At 36.4% G+C, this 22851-nt stretch overlaps 1 protein-coding gene across 3 annotated transcripts; it reads right to left on the bottom strand.

Annotated features, from left to right (window-relative positions):
* Positions 1 to 726: 726 nt before the first annotated feature.
* FGL1 (fibrinogen like 1) lies at positions 727 to 21279 on the bottom strand. Of its 3 annotated transcripts, none has more exons than XM_071743417.1 (9): positions 21163 to 21260; positions 19423 to 19497; positions 17214 to 17289; positions 11649 to 11829; positions 8521 to 8680; positions 6770 to 6867; positions 5298 to 5386; positions 4540 to 4727; positions 727 to 916 (listed from the first exon to the last, which is right to left on the bottom strand). In XM_071743417.1, the coding sequence occupies exons 3-9, from the start codon at positions 17277 to 17279 to the stop codon at positions 745 to 747; spliced, it is 954 nt and encodes a 317-aa protein (XP_071599518.1). In that variant the 5' UTR covers positions 17280 to 17289; positions 19423 to 19497; positions 21163 to 21260; the 3' UTR covers positions 727 to 744. The 3 variants fall into 3 exon arrangements, with proteins under 3 accessions (XP_071599518.1, XP_071599519.1, XP_071599521.1); XM_071743418.1 differs by having other exon boundaries at positions 21150 to 21209; XM_071743420.1 differs by lacking the exon at positions 19423 to 19497 and having other exon boundaries at positions 21163 to 21279.
* Positions 21280 to 22851: the final 1572 nt, after the last annotated feature.

Genomic DNA, 22851 nt, shown 5'->3' with positions numbered 1-22851 from the left:
TGAACTCTAAATGTCAACACATTAAAGTCCAGGTTTTGTTACCTAATGTTACCAAAAAACCCAGAAGGCATAATAGTTACCTAGAAGAAGAAAAGCATAATTCCTGACCATCTAAAAATGTTAGATTGAAATGGTGTGACCAGGCCTAGAAATGCTTCACTGACATCAGACAATCCACTTCTGTATGATGCATTCAACTGATTGTAGCCTGGTAGCATCCCCTCTCTCCCTGCTTCATCCTTTATATTTGTAATGTAAGCTATGTACACAACACAGGCAACAAGTAATTAAGAGGAATTTACAGGCACCTCACTTATAAAGTCTTGAATAATTCCAAAGAAAGTATGTTCTGTCCACTGACTATACCAGCTTTACACTTGCATTGAAATAATTTTCAGTTGTAACATGTACAATTAATTTTTCAGACAACACAGTGACAAAATTGTTTTTTTAAGAGATGAAAGGATTTGTAATTACTGCAGAAGTAAAAAATTCTCCATGTTGATGAAGATGTCCTTATTTCTAGTTGCACAACTACCTTTTTAAAAAACCCCGTATATGTGTTAGCAGTAGTAATTGTTTCTACAGATTCGTAGGCCAGACTGTTTTCTCATTTACATCCCATAAAACTACTGGTTGCAGAGGAATTATTCCAGATTTATATATGCACAGCTGAGAAGCAAAAACCAGCCCATTGGTTTTAACTTGGACTGATTTGCTAACAGATTAGCTAGATAAGTCGTCTTAATAAAGTACTTCAACAATATTAGGTTTGAAGTCTGCTGGTCTGACCTTCATGACAACAGATTTCAGAGAATACCACCACCCATGCCAAGTGTACCAAACAATCCCGTTGTCTGTCTTTGCCGTGTAGGGGCCTTTGTAGTACAAACCGTTCAAGTTGGCAGAGTGACACCTGGAGGAAAAGTAAAAGGAAACAGAAATAAGGCCTCCCTCCTGTCAAAAACCTGCAGGCATTTGTAGTTACTGCATGAGTCTCGGAGTTTTTGCCTCCTCATCTGCTTCAGTGGAGAATTATTCCAGAGCTGTTCAGGTCAGGGCATATAGTAAGAAAAACTTTGGGAAAGAAATGCTGTGCTGCTTTTTTTTGTTCCAGAGTAGCCCCTGCTAAGTTTTGCAGTTACTCCACGTGGTGTTTTATGTGACAAAAAGAGAATCCCACCATCACTTTCCTTATTTAGCTGTGGACTTCAATTTACAAATAGATGATGTATGTGAATTCACTGGATCATCAGAGCTGGTATTTTATTTACTTACACTCTCCAAAGTTTTTGTTTGTTTTTTTGGGGTTTTTCAGTTGTTTTGTTTTGGGGTTTTTTTGTTCTTTAACACTTGAAGCAGAAACTGTGTTACAGATTATTAAATACAATGGCTCAAAGAAACATATTGTAATGAAACAGCTTAGTTTAGCTGCCCATTCAATATTTGGCTCTAAGTGCTGTCAATATCACACCGTTGAACATCATGATGGATTTCAAAAGCAGACTTCAGAAAATATGCAAGCAATGAACAGTCCAAATGAACCTTATGGATATTATTACTGGCAAATCTTAGTATCTTTGGCTTTGCTTACACTTCATTAAAAACATTTTTTGAGAACTGAAATACAAACTGTGATAAAAGCCTCATAGGAATATTCTCATGTAAATGCTTATTCATTGCTTGCAATTTTTAAGCTCAGTTTGGTAGTGTGTTGGCTGACAGCTTAGGAACTGCAGATATCAAGTGACATTGGTTTTTAGAATGACCAACTTGTATCAGTTAACATAATGTTCCTAGCCATACAAAGTCTGTGTTGATCAGGCACTCTGTCTACTTTGAATGAAAACACAGATTTCATTAGAAGAATCACAGTTGCTAAGAGGTATCTGGATCAATGGGACCCCTTCATTTATTTCCTTTGATGAAAGCAGGAAAAACATGATTTTGTCAACAGCAACATGAGCCAGTAGTAACTCTTAAGTAGCAATGGGAGGCACTAATAGGAAAAATACACAGTATTCTGTAACCAACTGGATGCTGTCTAATTAACTGGCCATACCAAAGAAACAACTGGCTTATGATTACTGATATGGTATTATGAAGCACTGTTTATTCACAAGTCAATAAACACTTTAAAGTTAGCCTGTGTTTCTTCTTTCTTTTTGATTGGCTAATTTTTAATTAACAAAGTGCACTGCAATAGTTTCAAAAGTACTGTCAGCACTCAGTTAAATATTGACATTTTATCTAAATTATTTATTAACTGTACGACAGATGTGGAGAGATGGATTTGGTTCCCTGAAGAACTGTTTGAGTTCTGCCTGGACTTACTGACTCCATCACAACACCACATGGATGTAGCTCTGCTGTCTCAGGGTGATGGGTGAGACAGGAAGCCTGAGGGAGATCTCTGGCCCCCACTTGATGCCTGTCCACTGATCCACAGTGATCATCCATGCATGGTCTAGATAAAACTGGGATTTCTGAGGAAAGAATAATCTCGTGTCCATCTAGACATGTGAGTTCTTCTTTTACTAGTTCCAAACCTACTGTCCTTTGCAACTCCCTGGGTGCAGGAAAGCTTATGAGCTGGGTGCAGTACCAGGCTGAACCCAGCTCTATGGATTTGCATCCAAGCTGAAAATCTCTTCTAGGTCTTTGCCTATAAAGGAATGCAGAGGACTTACTGTTCTGCTTAAGTCCATGATAACAAGTGGTGAGCTGGAGCAAGACCAGTGGTTTAAAACTAGATGTGAGCTAGTTCTATGTGCCCTCACTGTGTCACATCCTTTGGTATTCTTATTATCTGGGTGTTTCTGTATTTTACTAGTCCAGATTGCACAGAGCTGGCTGTAAAATATTACTTCATAGATGGGAGCTCCTCTACAAACCAGCCAAAAGCACTGATTCCTTCTGTGTTTGCTAATCTGTGCATGACAAATACATGTTCCGAGTGCTTTCCTTTCTCTGCCAGTACTGTTCTTTTGGGTAGTATTTCAGGATAGTTACATTTTCTAGTATTTTGCAGTACAGAATGTTATGTTAAGTTAACATAAAAAAGGCAGTGGAGTAACACTATTAGTAGCTCATTTTAATTATCCAGATAAGACTATCACTTTAAGAGCATGAGCTACACAGCCATAATAGGAACTAGCCTGGTAGGAGTCAGCTATCTTTAGTAGTTATTATTTATAACTACAAGGTATTAATAACTGTCAAGTTCTGCTGTAAAGCTACTTTTGCAAAGGGATCATTCTTTTGTCCAGACCAATCCAACCTTAAATAAATAAAAAAAGCTTTTAAAAGACAAAAACTGTATGGAGTTGACTAAAAGTGACAAGTGATCCACTGTTAATGAACTCCACGGCATGGGATCAGAACCTTGTATTACCTGAGCTCTAGCAATTCCTCTAAACCCACAAAAGTGCTGATTTCACAGAAAAAGGGTTTCCAATGCTGTTGCCTTTCCCTTTTCTATCTCAGCTTTCATGAGAACTGCAAAAAACTTTGTCTCTATATGATTTTTTCCATATGTCTCAAACATTCTGCTGACCCACTATCCCTGCAAATATGTTAAAATGTATGAAAAGTTATCAGCTGTGAAGCAATTGGGAGTTAATAGCTATATCATAGTGGCTATGCTGGTCCCAGACTACTTAAAGAAACAGAATCTGGAAAATAAGGAGTTAAAAAACAGAAACAAAGGATGACACAACAGAGAAAAACAATGGAGTTGATCCAGCCTGGCAGCTCTTGCCAAGTGAACTGAGATCACAGTGAGAGGGTAGTAAGCTCCTCTGAGTTGTATTTTAAGCCTCTTTATCACACAGCTAGACTACAGAGTTTCTCTTCATGGCTATATTTATCTAATTAAATAAGGGAAAGAACATAGCTACCTATAGAGATGGTGCTAAGGCTACCAGTTTTATCCTTTCTTTTCTAATTCATATTCTTAAAGTTGGATTTTCACATTCTTTTCCTGAATTATATTTTAAAAAATCTTCCTCTTGGTCCAGCCATGCTCAACAACAGACACTGAGTGGATGCATTCCAGTCTTGATAAAGAAGGAGAAACAGGAGTGAGGTGCTGTGTACTGAGGTGAAAAAAATGAGGGTTAGTAACCTGGCACTAGCTTAACTTGTCAGATATTCTGCATTACTGCCACATCTGATCTGGTGCAGTGCAGGAGAAATGCAAGAATGAAGTACAACAGGGACACATCTGCAACTCTACATGACCTACTTGTGTAAAAACTGGTTGCCTTAAAGGGCCAGAATGATCTCCCCACTGTCTCATAACAAAGCCAACCAAAGCCTATGGCAAATACCATGATCCCAGATAGGTTGAGCTGTGCACTAGGTACTGTCCCTTCTAAGGGGACTCTGAGTCTTGCCAGAACTGAGATCTCTGGTAGGGGGCAAGGGCAGATTGTAAATATAACAAAAAATGCCAGTCCTGTTTTCTATCAGATGTTATTATTGTATGAATATGCATGAAGCAGAAGAATTGACAGTAATGATATAAAATCAAAATACCTGTTAAACCACCAGCCAGACTTTTCCTCTTCAGCACAGTTCCTTTCATAGTTGTCATTGTCCCTGTCTCTAGTACTGAATTTCATTCCTCGATGATCAGCCCACCATTTTACTTCAGGATGAAATCCACCAGTAAGGGAATCACCAGCTGTGCCAGAGTATTCACCACAATTCATCTCATAAGAATGCTAATGAAAAATGTGAAGCAAGGAAAGAAAAAAAGTAAACCAGTATGTCTTTAACCTTGAGCAAGTAAGAGATTGAAATCACAAAGAGGAAACTAATCTGTTCCATTTCCTACTACTTTTATGCTCAGAAATAATTGTGACACAAAACCTATGTGTACTAGATAATGAAGGGGTATAAAGATGCTTACTGGGGTAAAATTTGTGATCAACCTTATGTATACAGGACATAAGGAAAACAATATTGGTTTGCAGTACATATTAACAAATCAGATTGTTATAATATAATATTGCCAATAAATATTAGGGACAATATCAGCAAAATAGAAAACCTACTTCTATCCATGGCTGCTGAACCAAATGATTGACACATCTTACAGAAAGTGTGAATTGATGTATCAATGTAAACCACTATTATTATATATTTGAAAATTCCAACCATTTATAAGAAAGAAAATATGATAAGGGTCCACACAAACCTTTATGAAAATTAAGCAACTTGCATGTTTATTGTCTGTCTATAGAATCTACATTTTCATTAAACCCTCTAGTCATTATTTAATATTTTATTACCTCTTCACCTCTGACTCTGAATCTTGCATATTGTGCAAAACGCCGCTCTCCTTCAAAATCAGTTAGATCAATTCTTAAAGTATAGTTCCCTTAAAAAAATAACAGCACAAATTAATTTGGGTAAACTAGCCTATCTCACTACTTTTCAGAACTAAGTTTTACAGCAGAGGACTAAAACACTGTTTTTATTGTTAAACTTATCTCTATCATGACAGCATATTTTATGGGTTTAAAGGATATCTTATTATACTTTGTCTTTATTCACCTAATTCAGCTTAGAAAATTTTACAACTATTGCATTACAGATTTTCAATTGTATACACAAAATGCCTAAAGCATGGCCTTGTGGGCTTTCTGTTTTAGGAAGGTATTTGAGGTCATAATGAGAAGATAGTGAGAATCATAGAACAGTTTGGGTTGGAAGGGACTTTAAAAATAATCAAGTTTCAACCTCCCTTCATGGGCAAGGACACCTCCCACTAGATCAGGTTTCTTACCCTGACCTTCAACATGTCCAGAGAGAGAGCATCCACACCTTCCCTTGGCAACACGTTCCAGTGTCTCACCACAGAGTCACAGAATGTTAGGGGTCGAAAGGGACCACTGGAGATCATCTAGTCCACCCCCCCATGACACTTCCACAGTCATACTGTATTTCTTCCTAATGTCTAACCTAAACCTACCCTCTTTCAGTTTAAAATTTTTACCTCTCATCCTATCACTACGTGCCCTTGTAAAAAGTTCCTCCCCAGCTCTAAGGCCAGTATAAGGTCTCCCTGAAGCCTTCTTTTCTCCAGGCTGAACTCAACTGCAGCTGTCTCAGCCTGTATTCATAGGAGAAGAACTCCAGCCCTCTGGAACATCTTTGTGACCCTCCTCTGGACTTGCTCCAAGACAAATCAGCTAAGAAAAATACGACTTTTATACTCTCAAGATAAAAGAGTAAAAGGAGAACCACATCCTGGTGGCATGGCTTTCCATATGAATTAGCTGGCTAAGTTGCTAAGTTTTGTATATCCAACATTCTATGGCAAAGCAGAAGTTATCTCAGACTGAGTGACTATTAGAAAGATGGAAATGGCTTTCTAAAACTGGCCTAATCAACAGGAGAGGCCTAGATTTACTTTTGTTCAATAGCCTGAGCAGCCATGTAAAGCCCTGACTAAATGAATAGGTACAGCTTACTACCTTACTCCAGACTGTTACTGATGATGTTACTGATGATAATTCTTGTAAGGTATTCTCCTATTTACTGTTCCTGGTTTTGTAGGTGCTCCCTGCATGCCACTGGCCCCATGTCAGTTTTGAACCATTTGTTAGAAAACACATATTCAACTGTGTTTTTTTCTGTAACTTGGAGAAGTCCATGGAGACTAAAAACAGAACTGAGGATTTATGCTAACAAAAAATACCCTGGAAAGAGCAAAAAAACCAGAAACAATAGAAGACTATTGCTATGATGCAAATCTTACCTTGATTAGTCAAATAATGAAGATTTTTATTTCCAAGCCAATATTCACCATTTTTAGAAACAAAATTTCCAAAGCCTTCTTCGTAGTCAGTCCAGAGTCTGAAAAGAATAAAAAAGCTCTGCTTTCTTGGATGTTTATTTTATCATTAAATCATATATCATAGAATAATTCAAATTGGAAAGAATCTCAGGAGGTAATCTAGTCCAATGTCCTGCTCAAGGACATTAATAAACAAATATTTTAGACTTTATGATCTTATTTACGTTGTTGATCTTCACTTGTGAAGAGTGAATCTCTCAGTACATTGATCACTTCATCTCAGTCCAAAGAATAGTCCTAAGAGGTACATTTAAAATTATTTAAGATTGATAGATTTTAAGACCAGAAGAAAACAAATTAGCTCAGGACAATCTCTGGTATAGCACAATTTACCTGAAGTGAAAACATTTTTCTTTATTAAATCCAGGGGTCTAAGTTAATATGTAGGTTTTTCAAAAGCAATGTTTCTTTATTTTCTGTCATCTGATTAAGCTATGAAACTCCTGTAGCTGGATATATATTTTTGCAAATTGAGTTACTACCTATCTGTCTCCAGATTTGACTTATTGACTGATTCTAACAATTTTTGACTCATATGGATGCATAGTTTCAAGAATTAATGTGCACACTGAAAGCATTGAATCTTTTCCCTGTCTACAGTGGCTTTGAAACACTTTCTCAGTGGTTTTGGTTTCATGACATGTTCTAGCAGAGACAAAAATATGATCTGTTTCCTTGATGAGAAGCAACCATACTTCAACCAATGGGTGAAAGTATTAGGCTGTGGACAGGCAGTCATAAGAGAAAGCAACCTCTGTAACTTAAGTAGCTAATAGTCTTTGGCAAGGAAGAAGAATGGGTGTTGTGTGGTGGTAACAATTGTAGGTTGCTACAGATTACCTCAGTAGTTTGTCTGACCATATTTTATAAAATAAGAATAGCAAAGTTTTCATGGCTGGATTGCCATTTTTCATCCTCTTTAGGGATCATTTCTCTATTTTACAGGGTTATTTTAAAGTTAGTTAAAGTAATTATAACCACTGGTAAGACACAAATCCACAGAAGGATGCAGATATGTGAAAAGCATGGGCAAAGTGGAGGTTTAGAAAACCTCCTTGATGCTTTTAATGTTTGTGGGTTTTTTATACACATAAGACAAACACATTGTCTTACATCACAAAAAAATTTACTTTTGGACATTTCAAAAAATGTTGGAATCTTGGCAAAGGCAAGATGTCTACAAATCAAGTTCTCAGACATCGTACCTTCCCTTGAGGCGTTTTACCATGAATTACAAATTAGTCTGTGGTGGTTTTCTCTCAAAATTGTTTGCTTGCTGGCAGTATTTTAGTTCAAACAAATGTCTTACATTATCACTTTTTTTTCTTTAGATTTTTTTATGATTTGCAAAAAATAAGGCTGTCCTTTCTGTGTCACTAAGAGTTCTTGTTCCAACAATTGTTAATGCATTTGATATTCAAGTGTCCTCATGTCAAATACACAACCTATGAGGAAAAGACTGGAAGAGATGTCTCCTAGAAGAGAGCCAGAGCCAGGAGTGATATCTCACTTGGAGGCTGCCCCACAGAATAACCAGTCCTCCCTTTTATCTCCCCAGTAGCTAGTTCTAAAGTTAAATCATAACTTAGGTCTATCTGTTTCAATGTTTGTTCACTTTGTTTCCAATTTTAATAACTAAGTCTAGCACCTACCTGTCAAAGTTCTGGCTGCCATCAGAACGCCTCTGAAAAACAGTCCAACCACCCCCTTCAGACATGTCACAGAAGGCAAGGAATTCAGTAGGACTCTGGATAGGTTTCATCTTATAAAACCCACTTTGCTTGTGGCCATCGTTGTAGATTTCTGCACAGTCTGTTCACAAAACATTTAGTGGACACTTTTTTAGTCCTATATTTACTGACAAAATCGGAAATCAAGTCAGTAACAGAAATCAACATGTCAGGTAAGAGTCACATATGCATCACACCAGTATAAAGGAAATATCTCTGCAAACACACTTGTATGACTTTCGTTCATTTACTTGTATTTGTGTTGCTTTAAAGCTTCATTGAGCTGTAATTATTTTGACATTTCTTTAAAAGAATCTTTGTTCTACCATAAAACACTCCCATTTTGGGGTTCATTTGACTAGAAAACTAATTCTTTTGGTTTAAATAGTGTCACTGTTAATTTACAATGGTATAATCCACATTAGAATCCCTTCACAATCATATAACTTGTCTACATGTAAAACACAAAATAACCCTTAAACGCAAGCATGGTCTTCTATGTCCAGAAACTTCACAGGAGAACTGCCAAAAAACACAAAAAGAGGATGGAATTACCAGTGTAGAAATGGGAAATATTTGCATAACAACCTGATGAAACTCATCTCTTGTTCTATGCAGGCACAAAAATACACAGACTACCCCAAAAAGTGTAACGTAGGTGTAAAATGGGACCACATCTGCCTGATACCATTTACAGTCTGGTCTGCATTGGCAGTAGTGACTAACCAGCATTTACAGCAAAATTCAGTGCTCATGAAAATACAAGAGCAATGTAATTGTATGATCTTATCTTTTTTCCTCTAGGATTTAGGAAATGAAAGTTCTTTGCTTATATGTAATCTACCATCAAGCAGTCACACAGTAAAGATGAATAATTTTCAACATTTCTGTTTTCCCTGGCAAAGGTAAGACTGGTTGACTGCAAGATTTTCCTTGAAACATTTATGAACATGTTGGCCACACTTCCAGGCCAGTTTGGAACTTGCTGAACTGTGTTTCTTCTCAGTGAAAGCCTCAGTGAAGATTAGGCATGGAAAATAAACAGTTTATACTGAAAACAAATAGCTCTGCCAGGTCTTGACTAAACTGTAATAGAAAACATGATTTAAATAACAGCCAAGCTGTCTTACAGAAAATGTTTAATATTCTTATTAAAAATAGCTTTTCTTGTCCATTGTTTTCTTAGTGGGTTAGCAAAACATTTAAGCATATTTTAATTTTTAGCAGGTGTCTATAGTGTGGAATTTCTCCTTCTCTGTCCAACTCTAATTTATCCAGCTCTATTGACATTAAAATGCTACAGCAGTTTGAATGAAATAATGCAGTTTCAACAGGGAAAAGCATTTTCCAAGGAATAAGGAAAGAGGAACAATAATGGGAAAAAATAATCAAAAACCAGAACAACTTAGATTTGTTTGTTAGGATCACATTTTAAGAAAATAAACTAGGGCACATGCTAGGAAAGGAAAATATCTTTCAGCTAAATGTGGTTTTAATAATCTTTTCCAGTAACAAATGATCCAGCCATAATAACAATAAGAAAGTATTCTGGGGTACTGAATACATAAGTACATAAAATACATAAAATACATAAATAAAATGTAAAGTAATGCTTACAACTGTTTTTAATTTCATTTTAATGGTGCCTTACTATATTTGATGCTTTCGTATATATTGTGATTTCTTGCAGCAGCATAAATACTACCAGTATATTCAAACAAGGTTATTAAAAATTACAGAAATTTTAACTATCTGGGCAGAACTGTGACTACTGGGTCTACATCTGGTATCCCTATCATAAGAAGGACATAGATCTATTGGAATGAGTCCAGAGGAGAGCCACAAAGATGATCCAGGGGCTGAAGCACCTCTGCTGTGAGGAGAAGCTGAGGAGCTGGGATTGTTCAGCCTGAAGAAGAGATTATTCCAGGGGGACCTCACAGCTGCCTTTCAGTATCTGAAGGGAACCTACAAGAAGGCTGGAAGAGACTTTTCATAAGAGTGCCCAGTGACAGGGCAAAGGGAAATGGGTTTAAACTGAAGGAGAATAGGTTTAGACCGTATCTTAGGAAGAAATTCTTCAGTATGAGGATGGTGAGACTCTGGAACAGATTGCCCAGAGAAGTTGTGGAGCTGTTCAAGGCGAGGCTGGATGAGGCTTTGAGCAACCTTGTCTAGATGAGGGGCATCCCTGCTCATGGCAGGGAGGTTGGAAGTTGCACCTCTAAGGTCCCCTTCCACCCTAAGCCATTCTATGAAAACCATCCAAGAATCAGACCCTCAAACTGTATTTTCAGTTCAACTCTTGGTTTGGGTGGTGTTTAATTATTTTAATTAATGTTAATTATTTTAAGAGTTTGGATCTCACTCCAGCTACTGTGGGCTAACACACTTAGCCTTCTTCCACTGCAGAGGGGCCAGATCAGTACCAGAATGCTGGTGAGATTACAAAAAAAACTTAAAACCAATGTTTCAGGGGCCATGATGTCCTGAGCTCAATCTAACTCAGTCAAAATGCTGCAATATACAGAACATTACTAAAGCAAGATGCAGATGTCATTATGCCAGGATTATATGTGTAAACATGGATGCCTCAGGGACTTTACAGATTAGAACAGAATCAGTGTGTGCTTGTAACCCACATGACCCTGTGACCGTGTGAATGTGAACTTGTCCTGTGGGTTAAAACTTTTTGAGATTACTCAAAGAAGGCTGTTTGGAAATCTGCAACTCTTTATTAACATTTTGTAAATATCTATTTTATCTGTTGTGTTGATGATATTTATTCTGAATTTATTATTCTCTGATTGATTCTTAATTATGTACTATGAATAAATCAATGAACCACTTCAATTCTCATTTGATTTATACAGTGTAACACTAACAATTTTTCCCTACAGCAGCAGGCCTAGGTAAAAACTGAACACTATGTTTTAAACAAACAATTTTCTATGAGCTTTTAAAACAATAAGTCAAAGGGTCCAATTGTGCTAAAGCTTCTGGGTATCATTACAGTGAATGGAAATGAAAAGAATAGCTTTATTTCTGACCTGAATACTGTCTTTTTCCTCCCAAATCAATGAAACTGTTTCCATCTCCTCTGTCACTGGACTGTAACTCTTTCTTCTCTAAAAGCTGCATAATTTTTAACTGCTGCTGTTTCACACGATGTTCCAGGATCCTCACCTGGCCCTGAAGTTGTATCTGCTCTTGAAAACAGTTCTGTAGATCCTAGAGAGGAAAAAATATCTTACTGCAAAATCACCGTTTTTTTGTCAAGTTTAACATGTGACACAAAAAAACCCAAGCAAACCATAAATAAAATTTAACTAGAATACAATATTTTGGTTGCAATTTCCAGACTTACACCTCAATTGCTACTGCTATTTAAAATTATTTTGTATATTACAGTGTCCAAACATATACTTGCTTTGCAAAGATACCTCTTTAGTGGCTGTAACTCCTAGCTCTAACTGAAAACATTTGTACAATCCACACATTCTCAACTTCATTGTGCATTTTTCAAATTCTTTTACATTATACTCCTCTTACAAATATTTAATGTTGCCAATATAAATATTGTAAAGTTTCAAGCTTATTTTTGGCATGCTAAAATAAAACATTCCTAAGAAGCTGTGAATATGCATGGAAACTAAAAGTTAAAAACTTTTTGATATTTTTCAATATTGTGCTGTGACTTGTACATTTAATTTTGTCATGCATAACAAGTGATTCTGATATGGTGATACCTAGCACTTGTTGCAGTCTGGTGCCAGTACAGATACATGACAAGAGAGCTGGAACAATTGTTCCAAATTCTGACATGCTGAAAGTACATAGAGCAATAAATAATTGTTTTTAGATTTGAACAGAACCCAATTTAAGAAGCTTAAATTAAAATAGCCTGTACATCTTCAAATACATATTAAAAAAAATTTGATTTCAACATAGGGGAAAAAAAGCCTTTGATACCTTTTACAAATGTGACATGAGAGTTTGTATCTGTAACACTGTGTTTGCAATTTCACATGGGCAAATAGTGACTATGGTGCTTGCACGATAGCACAACTAATGCTGTAAAAGCAAAACCCGAGGGCAACCTCTTGGAAATCCAATATGCAAAGAATAAATATGCAGTAATTCTAATCTGCTGCAACCTTATTTACAGGGCAACATTATTTACATGAGCTAAGGTTGTAGAGCATCCTATTACACTGAACTGTAGAGGGATCTGAAGCAGCATACAGATGTCTAGCTCCAGTGGCATCTGCATACTTTCATTTTTAACAGGCTCAGGCTTCACCTATTTTCAATAATCACTTCCACCAAAGAGCTTCTTGTCACTTCCTTGCTGCAGTGACGTTTGATTTTCTTCTATATGAAAAGCTGATACCATTCTCTAGGTGTCTATGGAGCATAAACTGGTTGGACTGATGGCTTTTCAGTACCGTTCTCCACAACTCCAAGAATAAACTTTTTAAATTAAACTAATGGTATTGATTAGAATCTGCATTTTATGGCTCTAAAACATGCAAGTTTTCTTCATAATTGATTTATAGTACTAGCTAAAAAGCAGAGGAACTTCTGCTACTGCCAAGAAACATCCATATAAACTGTGTCATGACTATGGCCTGTTATTTCTGATAGAAATAAACGTCACAGACATCCCATCTCATTTTCTTTTTCACTAGAGACAGTGCAATTCACTTTCAACAGAGAAATTAACTAGAGACATTTCAAGATACATGAAGAATCCACGTTCATTAGTTCATTAAAATGGTTTTTATCCATCATGTTCCATTTGCCTGCAATATTTAGTCATACTGAAACATTTGATGACCAGGCATGCTGATTTTGCAGAACAAATCTGAATACAGACCTCTGCTTTAAATATTCATGAAGTGTATCAGATGCTTGCTTTAATTCATACTTAACTGCAATCTAATATACCTGGTGGAATAAAAAAATGGAGAATGTACATGGGGTGGGACTAAGCAATGTGTCAGTGACCTGTTTGAGAGGAAAAGGTTCAGCTGCCACTCTGGGTTTGGGCTGCTCCTGTCAGGATGCTTTGGCAGAAGGTGTGCCTGCAGAACCCAGCTGCCTGCTTGCTATTGGGTCCTGAGAAGGCTGTAAGATGCTCGACCACAAGGAAGAGCTGTAAAGTAAGAGCCATGTTTACCAAATGCTGGTATTTTTGGAAGAATAAACAAAGCAGCCAATGACCTATTTCCTCAGGGTCCTATCATATTTAAGAATACTCCCTTGAAAATATTTTCTAGTTGTTGATGTCTATACAAGATACAGCTTAACCTCCTTTTCTTCTAGCAGGAAATGAGAGAAGAAAATATTAAAAATATGTGCACACAATGAGACAAACTTCCTTCAGTGGCCTAGAGGGATGTTAAATTACCATAAGCACTGGTTAATGTATGACATTGCATATCACAGAGAAAGGATGCACTGTTAAGCAGTCTTTACAGGGTAGTTGTCTCAACTTGTATCTGCAGCCTCATAGAAACCCTTCACAGAGACTGAGTTGAAGTGGGAGGTACAGTAGAGACTTCCTTGACAGGTCTCTGCAAATTCTCAAACTAGTCCCACGTGCATACAGAATATTATGCAGAACCAGAAAGCTGAATAGGTGGGTTGATGAATAGTCAAGAAATAAAAATAAAAAAAACCTTTCAGGCTGGCTGACTAATGCTAACTATAGAAGTAAAGCTGTCAAAAAAACCATATGTTAACAGTCAGACCAAATATTAATCCTAATCGTATCATGTTAAGAATGATAAAAGATCCATCATGTCACACTTATTAGTTTTACTGCAATATTTGTTTATTGAGAAAGGTAACCTGCGTCAGCCTTTACTCAGGACTAGCAGCATTGGAGAACATGGTAAAATACACTAGGAAAGACCAGAGTGATCCTGGAAATGGTGGCCCCAGTGGCCAGACTCTTGCAGTTTCATAGGTGGGTGGTCTCTAACACATGGCAAGGTCTGAGCCACAAAGAGCCACAAAGTTCTGGAAAGAGCATGGTCTAGAGGGTTGAAGAAGGGCAGCCACAGGCAGCTCAGGGTGTTTCTTCCAGGTGTAGTGAAAATGGATAAATTCACATATTAACACTGCTAAAAACAGTTCTGTTACTGTGATTCGATTATATAGTAAAAGTACAGAATTTCCCCAAATCTTATCATACCTTAGAAAAACTGGGTACTTAGAAAAAATTCAGTATGATACTACTTCATATATTACCATAAAATGTTCTTTCCTTTGAATTAAATCAAACACAAGCCTGCAACAGGCTATGCCTCTAAATATTAGTCTTAACTTTACATTTGAAATAGACCTTTTCTTTTTGTTTACGTAAAGACTGCAAATTAATTAATGAAAATTTAAAACTAACACTGAGCTGATTATCATCTACTCTACAGACTCATTATGGGGTGAACAGTAATTATGTACATTACATATATCACTTTCCTGATAAAAAGGATTAAGGCTCAGTACTGGTAAACAGTAAGTGACAATGAAGAAATGACCAGCCACACTGAATAACTACACCATAAGAAAGAAAAGACTGAGAAGAAACTGAGTTTTGAAGTAACCTACACATGGAAAGTATCAGTAGCTGATACTTTGCTTTCTCTGACTGACTCCAGCCTCCCCATTGAAAGCTCTTTCTTTCAGGGGCAGGCAAATCCCATTACACTTTGGTGCAGAACAGCAAAATCACAGCTCTCATATTTGGAATTCCACCCTTATTTTTCCCATGGGACAATCACAAGTTAACTGTGTAACTTCAAACTGGATCAATTGGGCTTTTTGATCTGCAGGTTACTAGACTGGGTTTTTTTTGTTGTTTGCTTTTTGTTTTGGTTTTTAATGTAGTGCTACACTTTTTCACACATTAATGCTTTCAAAATCATTGGAATTAAACCAGTGCTCAGCTAGAGTAATATAAAAGCAAATGTAATTTAGGTTTATAAAAGTGAGCAGATGCAACATATTGCTATTCATTTTGTTAAATATGGACCAAAGTTAAAATTATTACAAAGATGAAATTCTCAAAAAGTGACTTTGATTCTGCCTGTCTCTAGTGGACAGTAGTACCCACTGACTGGAACTGGAATGAACAGAACTTTTTCTGCCTGTTTCAGTGAAACAACTGTTTGTACTACACACTGAGAAGCAATTATCTAACAACTGCTGACAGCTCTGCTCTTGGACATGCTGTCACATATTTAACCAGCTGCTGCAATTAATGTGCATTCACAATCTTTATTTCATTACTGTATAAACTGTTTAGCAGCTAGTGACGTTCTGCTAAAAAAATGATGCTATAAATTAGACTCAGAATACTTTATGAAAAACTATAAAAATGAAAAAAATTTACTTGAGGTGTTATTTCCTATATTTCTAGAAATTAAATGAGCTCAAAAAGACCTCTAATGAGATTAGTGTTTTAATGAGATTAAAATGTGAAAACTTAGAGATAAATTTCAGAATGTTCCCAGTTTTTAGTCATGGGGTCAGAAAAGCCCATAATATCCCAAATAAAAAATCAAAAGAAAGGAAACACATTTCACTGTAATGCTTTTTTCTCACTAGACTTCTTTAAAACTAGTATTATTTTTCTCCACTGAGCAGAAATTATTACAGAGGCATGTGCTTTCTATTTTGCCCATATAGAACTACTTATCTGAACAAAAGGCTTCCATAAGATAATGTAAGCAGCAAACAATGGTGTTCACATAGCTGTAAATTCAGCAACCACTTCCACTTAGGCAATTACAAGTCAACAAATCATTCTCCCAAGCCCCAGCTAGTTAGGACCTGAATATCAAACTAGGAGGGACAGCCAAGACAGACAGTACAGGACTGGTGAGGTTAAAAGCATTTTAAGCAGTGGAGTGTTTTGGGTGTGTTAGGGTTTCTTCTGAAGAGGCAGAATACATAGTAGAAGGTTTGTGGAGCTAGACCTGAAGGAACTTTGGTCATTGTTTCTGAGTGTGAATTTTAACAGTAACATGGGACAAAGTAAGAATATGAACCTGTGGATCTTAGCTGAGAAGAAGTTGTATGGCAAGTGGGCAAGGCAGAAAAGTATAGAAACATTCTTCATCCTGAGTGTCAGTGTCCAGAAATGCTACTGCTGCAGCCACTGCTTTAGGAGTTGCTGGGTTTTGCTTTTCTGTGAGTATGCTGCTCAAAACTGAGTTAGCTTTGCCCCTGAATATTAATGTGACTGTCCTGCTTGGCTCTGTATGTACAATAACCCTGTTAATGCACCATATGATATCCTTTCAGCAAAGATATTATATCACCTCCTGTTTCATGTTGGATCCAGTAACACACTGACTGAATTACTTTCTCCAGTGCTGTTGTCCAAACATTTATCTTTCCCTGTATATTTATGCATTTCTTTCCTCTCTCCTCAGCACAATTTGAGGTTATTTTCCCACTTATTCAGTTTTGTCCTGCATTCTTATCTTTTCCATCAAAAGTTCTGCCGTCCCACATAGCTGGGATACATTGTAAGCACTATGGAGGGAAAGGTATGAAAATATTTAGAAGATACTCTATAGGAAAATTTAATTACTAGAACTTACAGAGCTGTCAGCATTATCCATCAAGCTAGCTGCAAGGACAAAATCAATCATTATCAAAATCTTCATTCTTTGGAAGCTGTGAAGTAGAGGAATAAAGGAAATACTTGTTAACTTAAGCATCAAAAGTAAATATTTACACCTTACATCTTAAATTTAGTCTGAAATAATCTATTTATCCTATAATTATTTTTTCATATATTGTAAATATAATGCATAGTTAGGCTTTATTACAAATGTGTAAAATAGTCTGATCAAGTACAACCTCAAAATCCAGTAAAACCAGAATTTACCCTTTTAGGCCACTTTGTGTCAGAGCTCTCAATGTATTTTAGGACAGCTGATCAAGATACCTGTTCAAGATAGTTGTTCAAAACCCACATATTTTATTGTGAAATAAGACAACAGCAAAATACCGTTTTTAAAATGCTCTGAAAAGTAGGGCAATATTCCTTGCTGGTCCTTTGAAGCTGGCATAAAGCTCTTTGTTATATCCAAGTACTTAACAACTGAATTCAGCTAGTCCTTAAACTGAAGATTTGTGCAACTTCAGTCTGTCACGAGAGGATGGAGATAATTTTACTGTTATAGAGTAATTTGTGGAAAAAATGTATAATGGTTTTTATTTGAAGAGTGACAAAGACTACATCATTCAAATAGTAGTTTCATATTTGTACCATATCACCCACAGGAGTTTAAATCCCATTACTATGGGAACATTATTTCATATGCTAGAACAATCATGTTTATATCTCACCACCTTGCAAACCTTAGCCATATGGTTTTCTGTAAGGTAGATGTGTGCTTTTCATCTCACAGATGAGAAACCAAGACCTCTAATTACTAAACAAATTACATAGGTTATACATGAACCAATTCTAGAGGGATTACTTAAACTACTAGAAGCTATTAACTGAGGAATATTTCTTTTTTTTAAAATTTAAAATACTTTCATTCAGCATATGCTAATGCCTGTTTAAACCAAAATATGAGTTCACTCTGCTTTTTCTGCTTGTTTTAATTAAATCAGCTAACTATACGTTAAAGCATCTGTGGTTAGACAAAGCATAAGATCTATAATAGAGATTAATGATTCAATGTCAGCATGTGCTTATTGAAATACCAACTTTATGGAAATTTCCACTCATGTTTCTACAGGAATTAACATAAAACATCAGTGGAACTTTGGCAGACTGGACTTTTTCATATACAAAGACAAGCAAGGTGCCTATGGGAAGCATGTTGAAAAGTTCTTGTAAAATTGGACAAGTCCAACCTCATTCTAGAGTACAAATTACAGCCCCACCAAATTTGTTTTCGACACTTACCTATAAAATACTTAAGATGCTTTTTAAATTACAGTTACCTTATTTAAGTGAGCAACATTTCTTTTTTCCAGTTCTGTTTTACTGGTTTGAAAGCACTATATTTGAAAGCATAGAGCTGTGAGGCCTGAGTATATCTGCATAAATCTTGTTACACCACTTTTTGCACTTGACTGATGCAGCCACAAGATGTTGAGGGTAATCTGTACCCATTGGTTCATGTTACACACAGCTCAGAAGGGTTGTGTTTTTTTTAATATTAGGGACATACACAACATCTACCATTGAGCTGCAAAGCACTCCTATTAGGTGATATCTACCTCTAAGGATTACAAAGGAATCCATTAAAGATTACCTACAAAATCTTTCGTGAGTAGAAGGTTTCAAATGAAAATCTTGAGTTATTTCTGTGCCATAAATCTAGTGGAACACCTTGCACTAGACCATGTTACTGAAAGCCTCATGCAACCTGGCCTTGACTGCTTCCAGAGAGAGCACATCCATAGCTTCCCTGGGCAACCTGTGCCAATGTCTCACCACCATCACAGTAAATATTTTTTCTTAATGTCTAACCAAAATCTACCCCCTTCCATTTTAAAGCTGTTATCCCTTGTCCTATCACTACACTATCACTTGTAAAAAGGCCCCCTGCTTTCTTGTAGGCCCCTTCAGGTACTGGAAGGCTGCTGGGGTCTCCCTGGAGCCTTCTTTTCTCCAGGCTGAACCCCAGCTGTCAGCCTGAAGTGGTGTGAAGCAGTGAATCCTACAGATTTCAGGCTTAAAATGAGGGAGGTAGGAAACCTGAAGGAACTGTCTGGCACTGAATTCTGTTATTAATTTGGATTTCAGAGGTTCCTGCCATGATAAAGCATGCACTTTCAGCTTACAACAGTAGTAATTATGGCTATTGCAAAGTCCTGTAGCTTATCTGATCCCAGAAGAGATTCACCAAATGTTCAAACCTAGAATGATAAGAAAATTGGTAAATATGGTACAACCCCATCCACGTTCAACGTGTTTTGCATTCTCTAACTGAATCAACAGGTTCAGTCTTTGAATAATTGATAGTATTAACTATTTCCTAGTTTTCCACATTTCTATAGAAAGCTTCCAAAAAGGTTGTACTAGTAACAGTTTCCTGAAAGCATACATCCATGCTCTTTGGTAGTATGTAAAGGTAAAGTTCTATTCAAGGAATCTTGAAATCCTGCACTAGAAAAACTGTTTTGAAAGTCAGTTTCTTAATATAATTTGTCCACTTATATAAATAATTATCGTGATTGTTATACAGTTATTTAAAATGCCTTATCTAGAAATGTATGTGGAAGGTAAAGTAAGTAAAAATGTTGGGAGAAAATGCAACCACTGATAAACATTCACACACAATGCAGTGAAAACATTCAATCAAAAAAACTGCAAAATATTGGAAATGTTAATCCATGTCGCAGACGACAACAGTTGCGTAACCAGCAAATATTTTTTTGTTGCTTATGCTAAGGAATCCAAAGAGTTTGTATGCACTGAAAGGCTTCCAAGACTTCTGTTATAACACCTGTGTTGCTTCAACAAGTAATAAGAAAAAAACTGAATTTCTGCAGATCCTCTAGTGGGAAAATTTTAGACAGTAGACATGCAGATTACTTATCACACATCATGACACGGTGAGAAAACCATAGTGTAATATTTTCATATTAAAACCAAAAACCCTTAACAGCTGAAAAAAAAATCACTTCCTGTTTTAGTAAAATTGAAGTTTAGCAGCAACTCTGGTAAAACCTAGAAATTCTATCAATATGAGATTATTCACTTACTACTCAAAGATTACACCCAGAATGTGCATTGGCACAGCTGTGCAGAAAGGTTTCTCCAGAGCTATGAAATGAAAATTCTAGAAAGGCACCTTTTTTCTTTCTGTGCTCCTGGGCTTCCTTTACAAGCTAGTCAGAAAAGCCTGTGTTCAAATTGCACCTAAACTTGGTATTTTTCCATGTCTTTCAACAACAAGCTACTAAATAGACTTGATAACTTTAGAAAAACTCTGTGCTAAGAAAATGTTGGACTCCTAGCCTTGTGCCTGAATTCTGGAGACAGTAAACTAGATGGAATTCAGATGCCTATTTATGTTCATCCAAAAAGAATTCTTATGTTTCACCAAAAAGAATTGTATTGCTAATAATTCCAATATTAGTAAAACAGAAGCTTCCAAAACACAGATACAAACTTGAAAGTTTTTTGTTTGCTTTGTTAATATTCAAACTGGTTTTGATGTTTAAACTCATGCACAAATTTTGCTTGTTTTCATTAGGCAGTGTTGCCAAAATTTCCACACTTTCCTCATCTGAACAATGGACAATGATTCATTATTTGATCTACTTTTATGCTTTGAAAGCAGTCTTTTTCATACAGCTATCTATTATTATAAATTTAGAAACTACAGATTTGAATCTGAATTTTATTATCTAACTAGATATCATGGCAAAATAGCTAGATCCTGCTAACACATTCGTACATCATTAACAACATTGCACCAGTTATATGGCCTTAAAAAACATACTATTTTTAATCCAAAACTGTAGCAATTGCACTTAATTCTTCCCTCTTCCCTCACAAGTACCTCAAATGTTTACCTTTTTGCTCTGGACAGAACTCGAAGCTGTTAAAATCTTCTTAAGCTGATGCAAAGAATTCCAGAGCCCTTCCCAGTCTGTGATTGTTTTTGCTATTAAATTCTGTAGAGTTGAGTGTTACATCTGTTATGAGTCACTGGGCAGGAATTTTTCTGAGAAATTGCAGTTATCATGACTAAATTGCAACATAAGAGGGAGAAGACAGTAATTCTGTGCCTAACACAACACTGCTGAAATAAAAACAGACCAAAAATAACAAAGGATCACCCATTCTCTTTTACTGCTCCAATCCAGGAAATGTCTCTCAGCGTCATACCCAGCCATATGCTCCAATGCTTTCCTGAATCAGGGGTATATAGAGAGAATAACTGACTCAAATGGTTCAGAAATAAAGCATAACCACTCAGATAGAAGTTAGATAGATGTTACAGGTGCTAAAATAAAAATCTTCTGGTCCCACCCCACACACTCCACTACCTCCCAAACATTGTACAGACAAAGGCGAAGGCAACAAGAAAAAAAAGGCATCTTGTTTGATGTAAGGCAGTATTTTTTAGCTAAATTGGAAGGCATTCAGAAGCACCTGACCTCAGGGACTTGATTAGACAAAATCACTCTATATAAGCTTTTTAGAGCCAGATGAATACATCACAGAATGTTTTATAATGCAATTTGAGTGTTTACCCTCCTTCGATGTTGCCTCTTTCCAAAAAGTTCAAGAAATGAGTATGCTTAAAGGAATGCTTCTGGAAGAAGTGAACTCTTAAAGAAATATTAAACAAAAGCAGTAAAAAGAGTTTTACACTCCACAATATAAATATTCACACCATCAACTTCATTTTGAAGACTAATACTTGTTGGACACTTCGTTTTAATAAATTCTGGTGTATTATTTGGAATCTGGTAGTATTTTTCTTTACTAATTACATCACCCCAAGTAATTAAATTCATATTCTGAATTTCAAATATTTAATAATTGCAATAAACTTCTCATGAGTAGCCTACAATAAGAACCATTAAAAATTCAAAATCATTTAGCACATAAGTTTTACTGGGAATCTTGCTATGGCTAATGACTTCTGCAAGGAGGGAGACACATGCATGACCAAGTAACCCACGGTTACTTGGTAGGTGGGCTCTGAATTTAGAAAGTGGAAAAAGAGCATGGCATTTTAAACTCAGATTTATTAATCATTTAAATAATTTATTAAAGGCTACAAGAAGATTCTCCATCCCTTAAAGTCTTTAAACAAAGACTAAATGGCTACAATGCATGGCTGTGGTTCAGTTAAGCAAGAATTATATACACTGTCAAGTCAGATATTTGTGTTATCGAGAAGCCTATAGGCTACCCACCACCAGAATGGTTATACAAGAATAAACATATTAAATGGAAGACTCTCAAAGAGTACACAAATGTAAGTCATACAAGTATAAAAGGAAGAGAGAAAAGTCTTTCATGTTGGATATATAATACTGAATAACTGACAAATGCCATAGACCCTAATCATAGAATCATAGAAAGGTTTGGGATGGAAGGGACCTTAAAGATCATCCAGCTCCTGCATGGGCAAGGCCATCTCCCATCAGACCAGGTTACTCAAAGCCCCATCCAACCTCACCTTGAACATTTCCAGGGAGGGGGCAGCCACAACTTCCAGTCCTGTTCCAGTGTTTCACCACCCTCAT

Source organism: Heliangelus exortis, chromosome 4, assembly GCF_036169615.1.
Source record: "Heliangelus exortis chromosome 4, bHelExo1.hap1, whole genome shotgun sequence".
Classification (NCBI taxonomy): domain Eukaryota; kingdom Metazoa; phylum Chordata; class Aves; order Apodiformes; family Trochilidae; genus Heliangelus; species Heliangelus exortis.
Note: the sequence above shows the minus strand (reverse complement) of the source record. Positions and strands in the feature narration are given on the sequence as shown.

What these genes read in the sequence shown, in the direction of transcription:
- FGL1 (XM_071743420.1), bottom strand. Translation starts at nt 17,279, where the DNA reads ATGAAGATTTTGATAATGATTGATTTTGTCCTTGCAGCTAGCTTGATG. An exon ending in AGGAAAAAGACAGTATTCAG is followed by an intron (nt 8,681 to 11,648) that starts GTCAGAAATAAA and finishes TTTTGTGAACAG; the next exon opens with ACTGTGCAGAAATCTACAAC. An exon ending in TCAGAGTCAGAGGTGAAGAG is followed by an intron (nt 4,728 to 5,297) that starts GTAATAAAATAT and finishes ATTTTTCATTAG; the next exon opens with CATTCTTATGAGATGAATTG.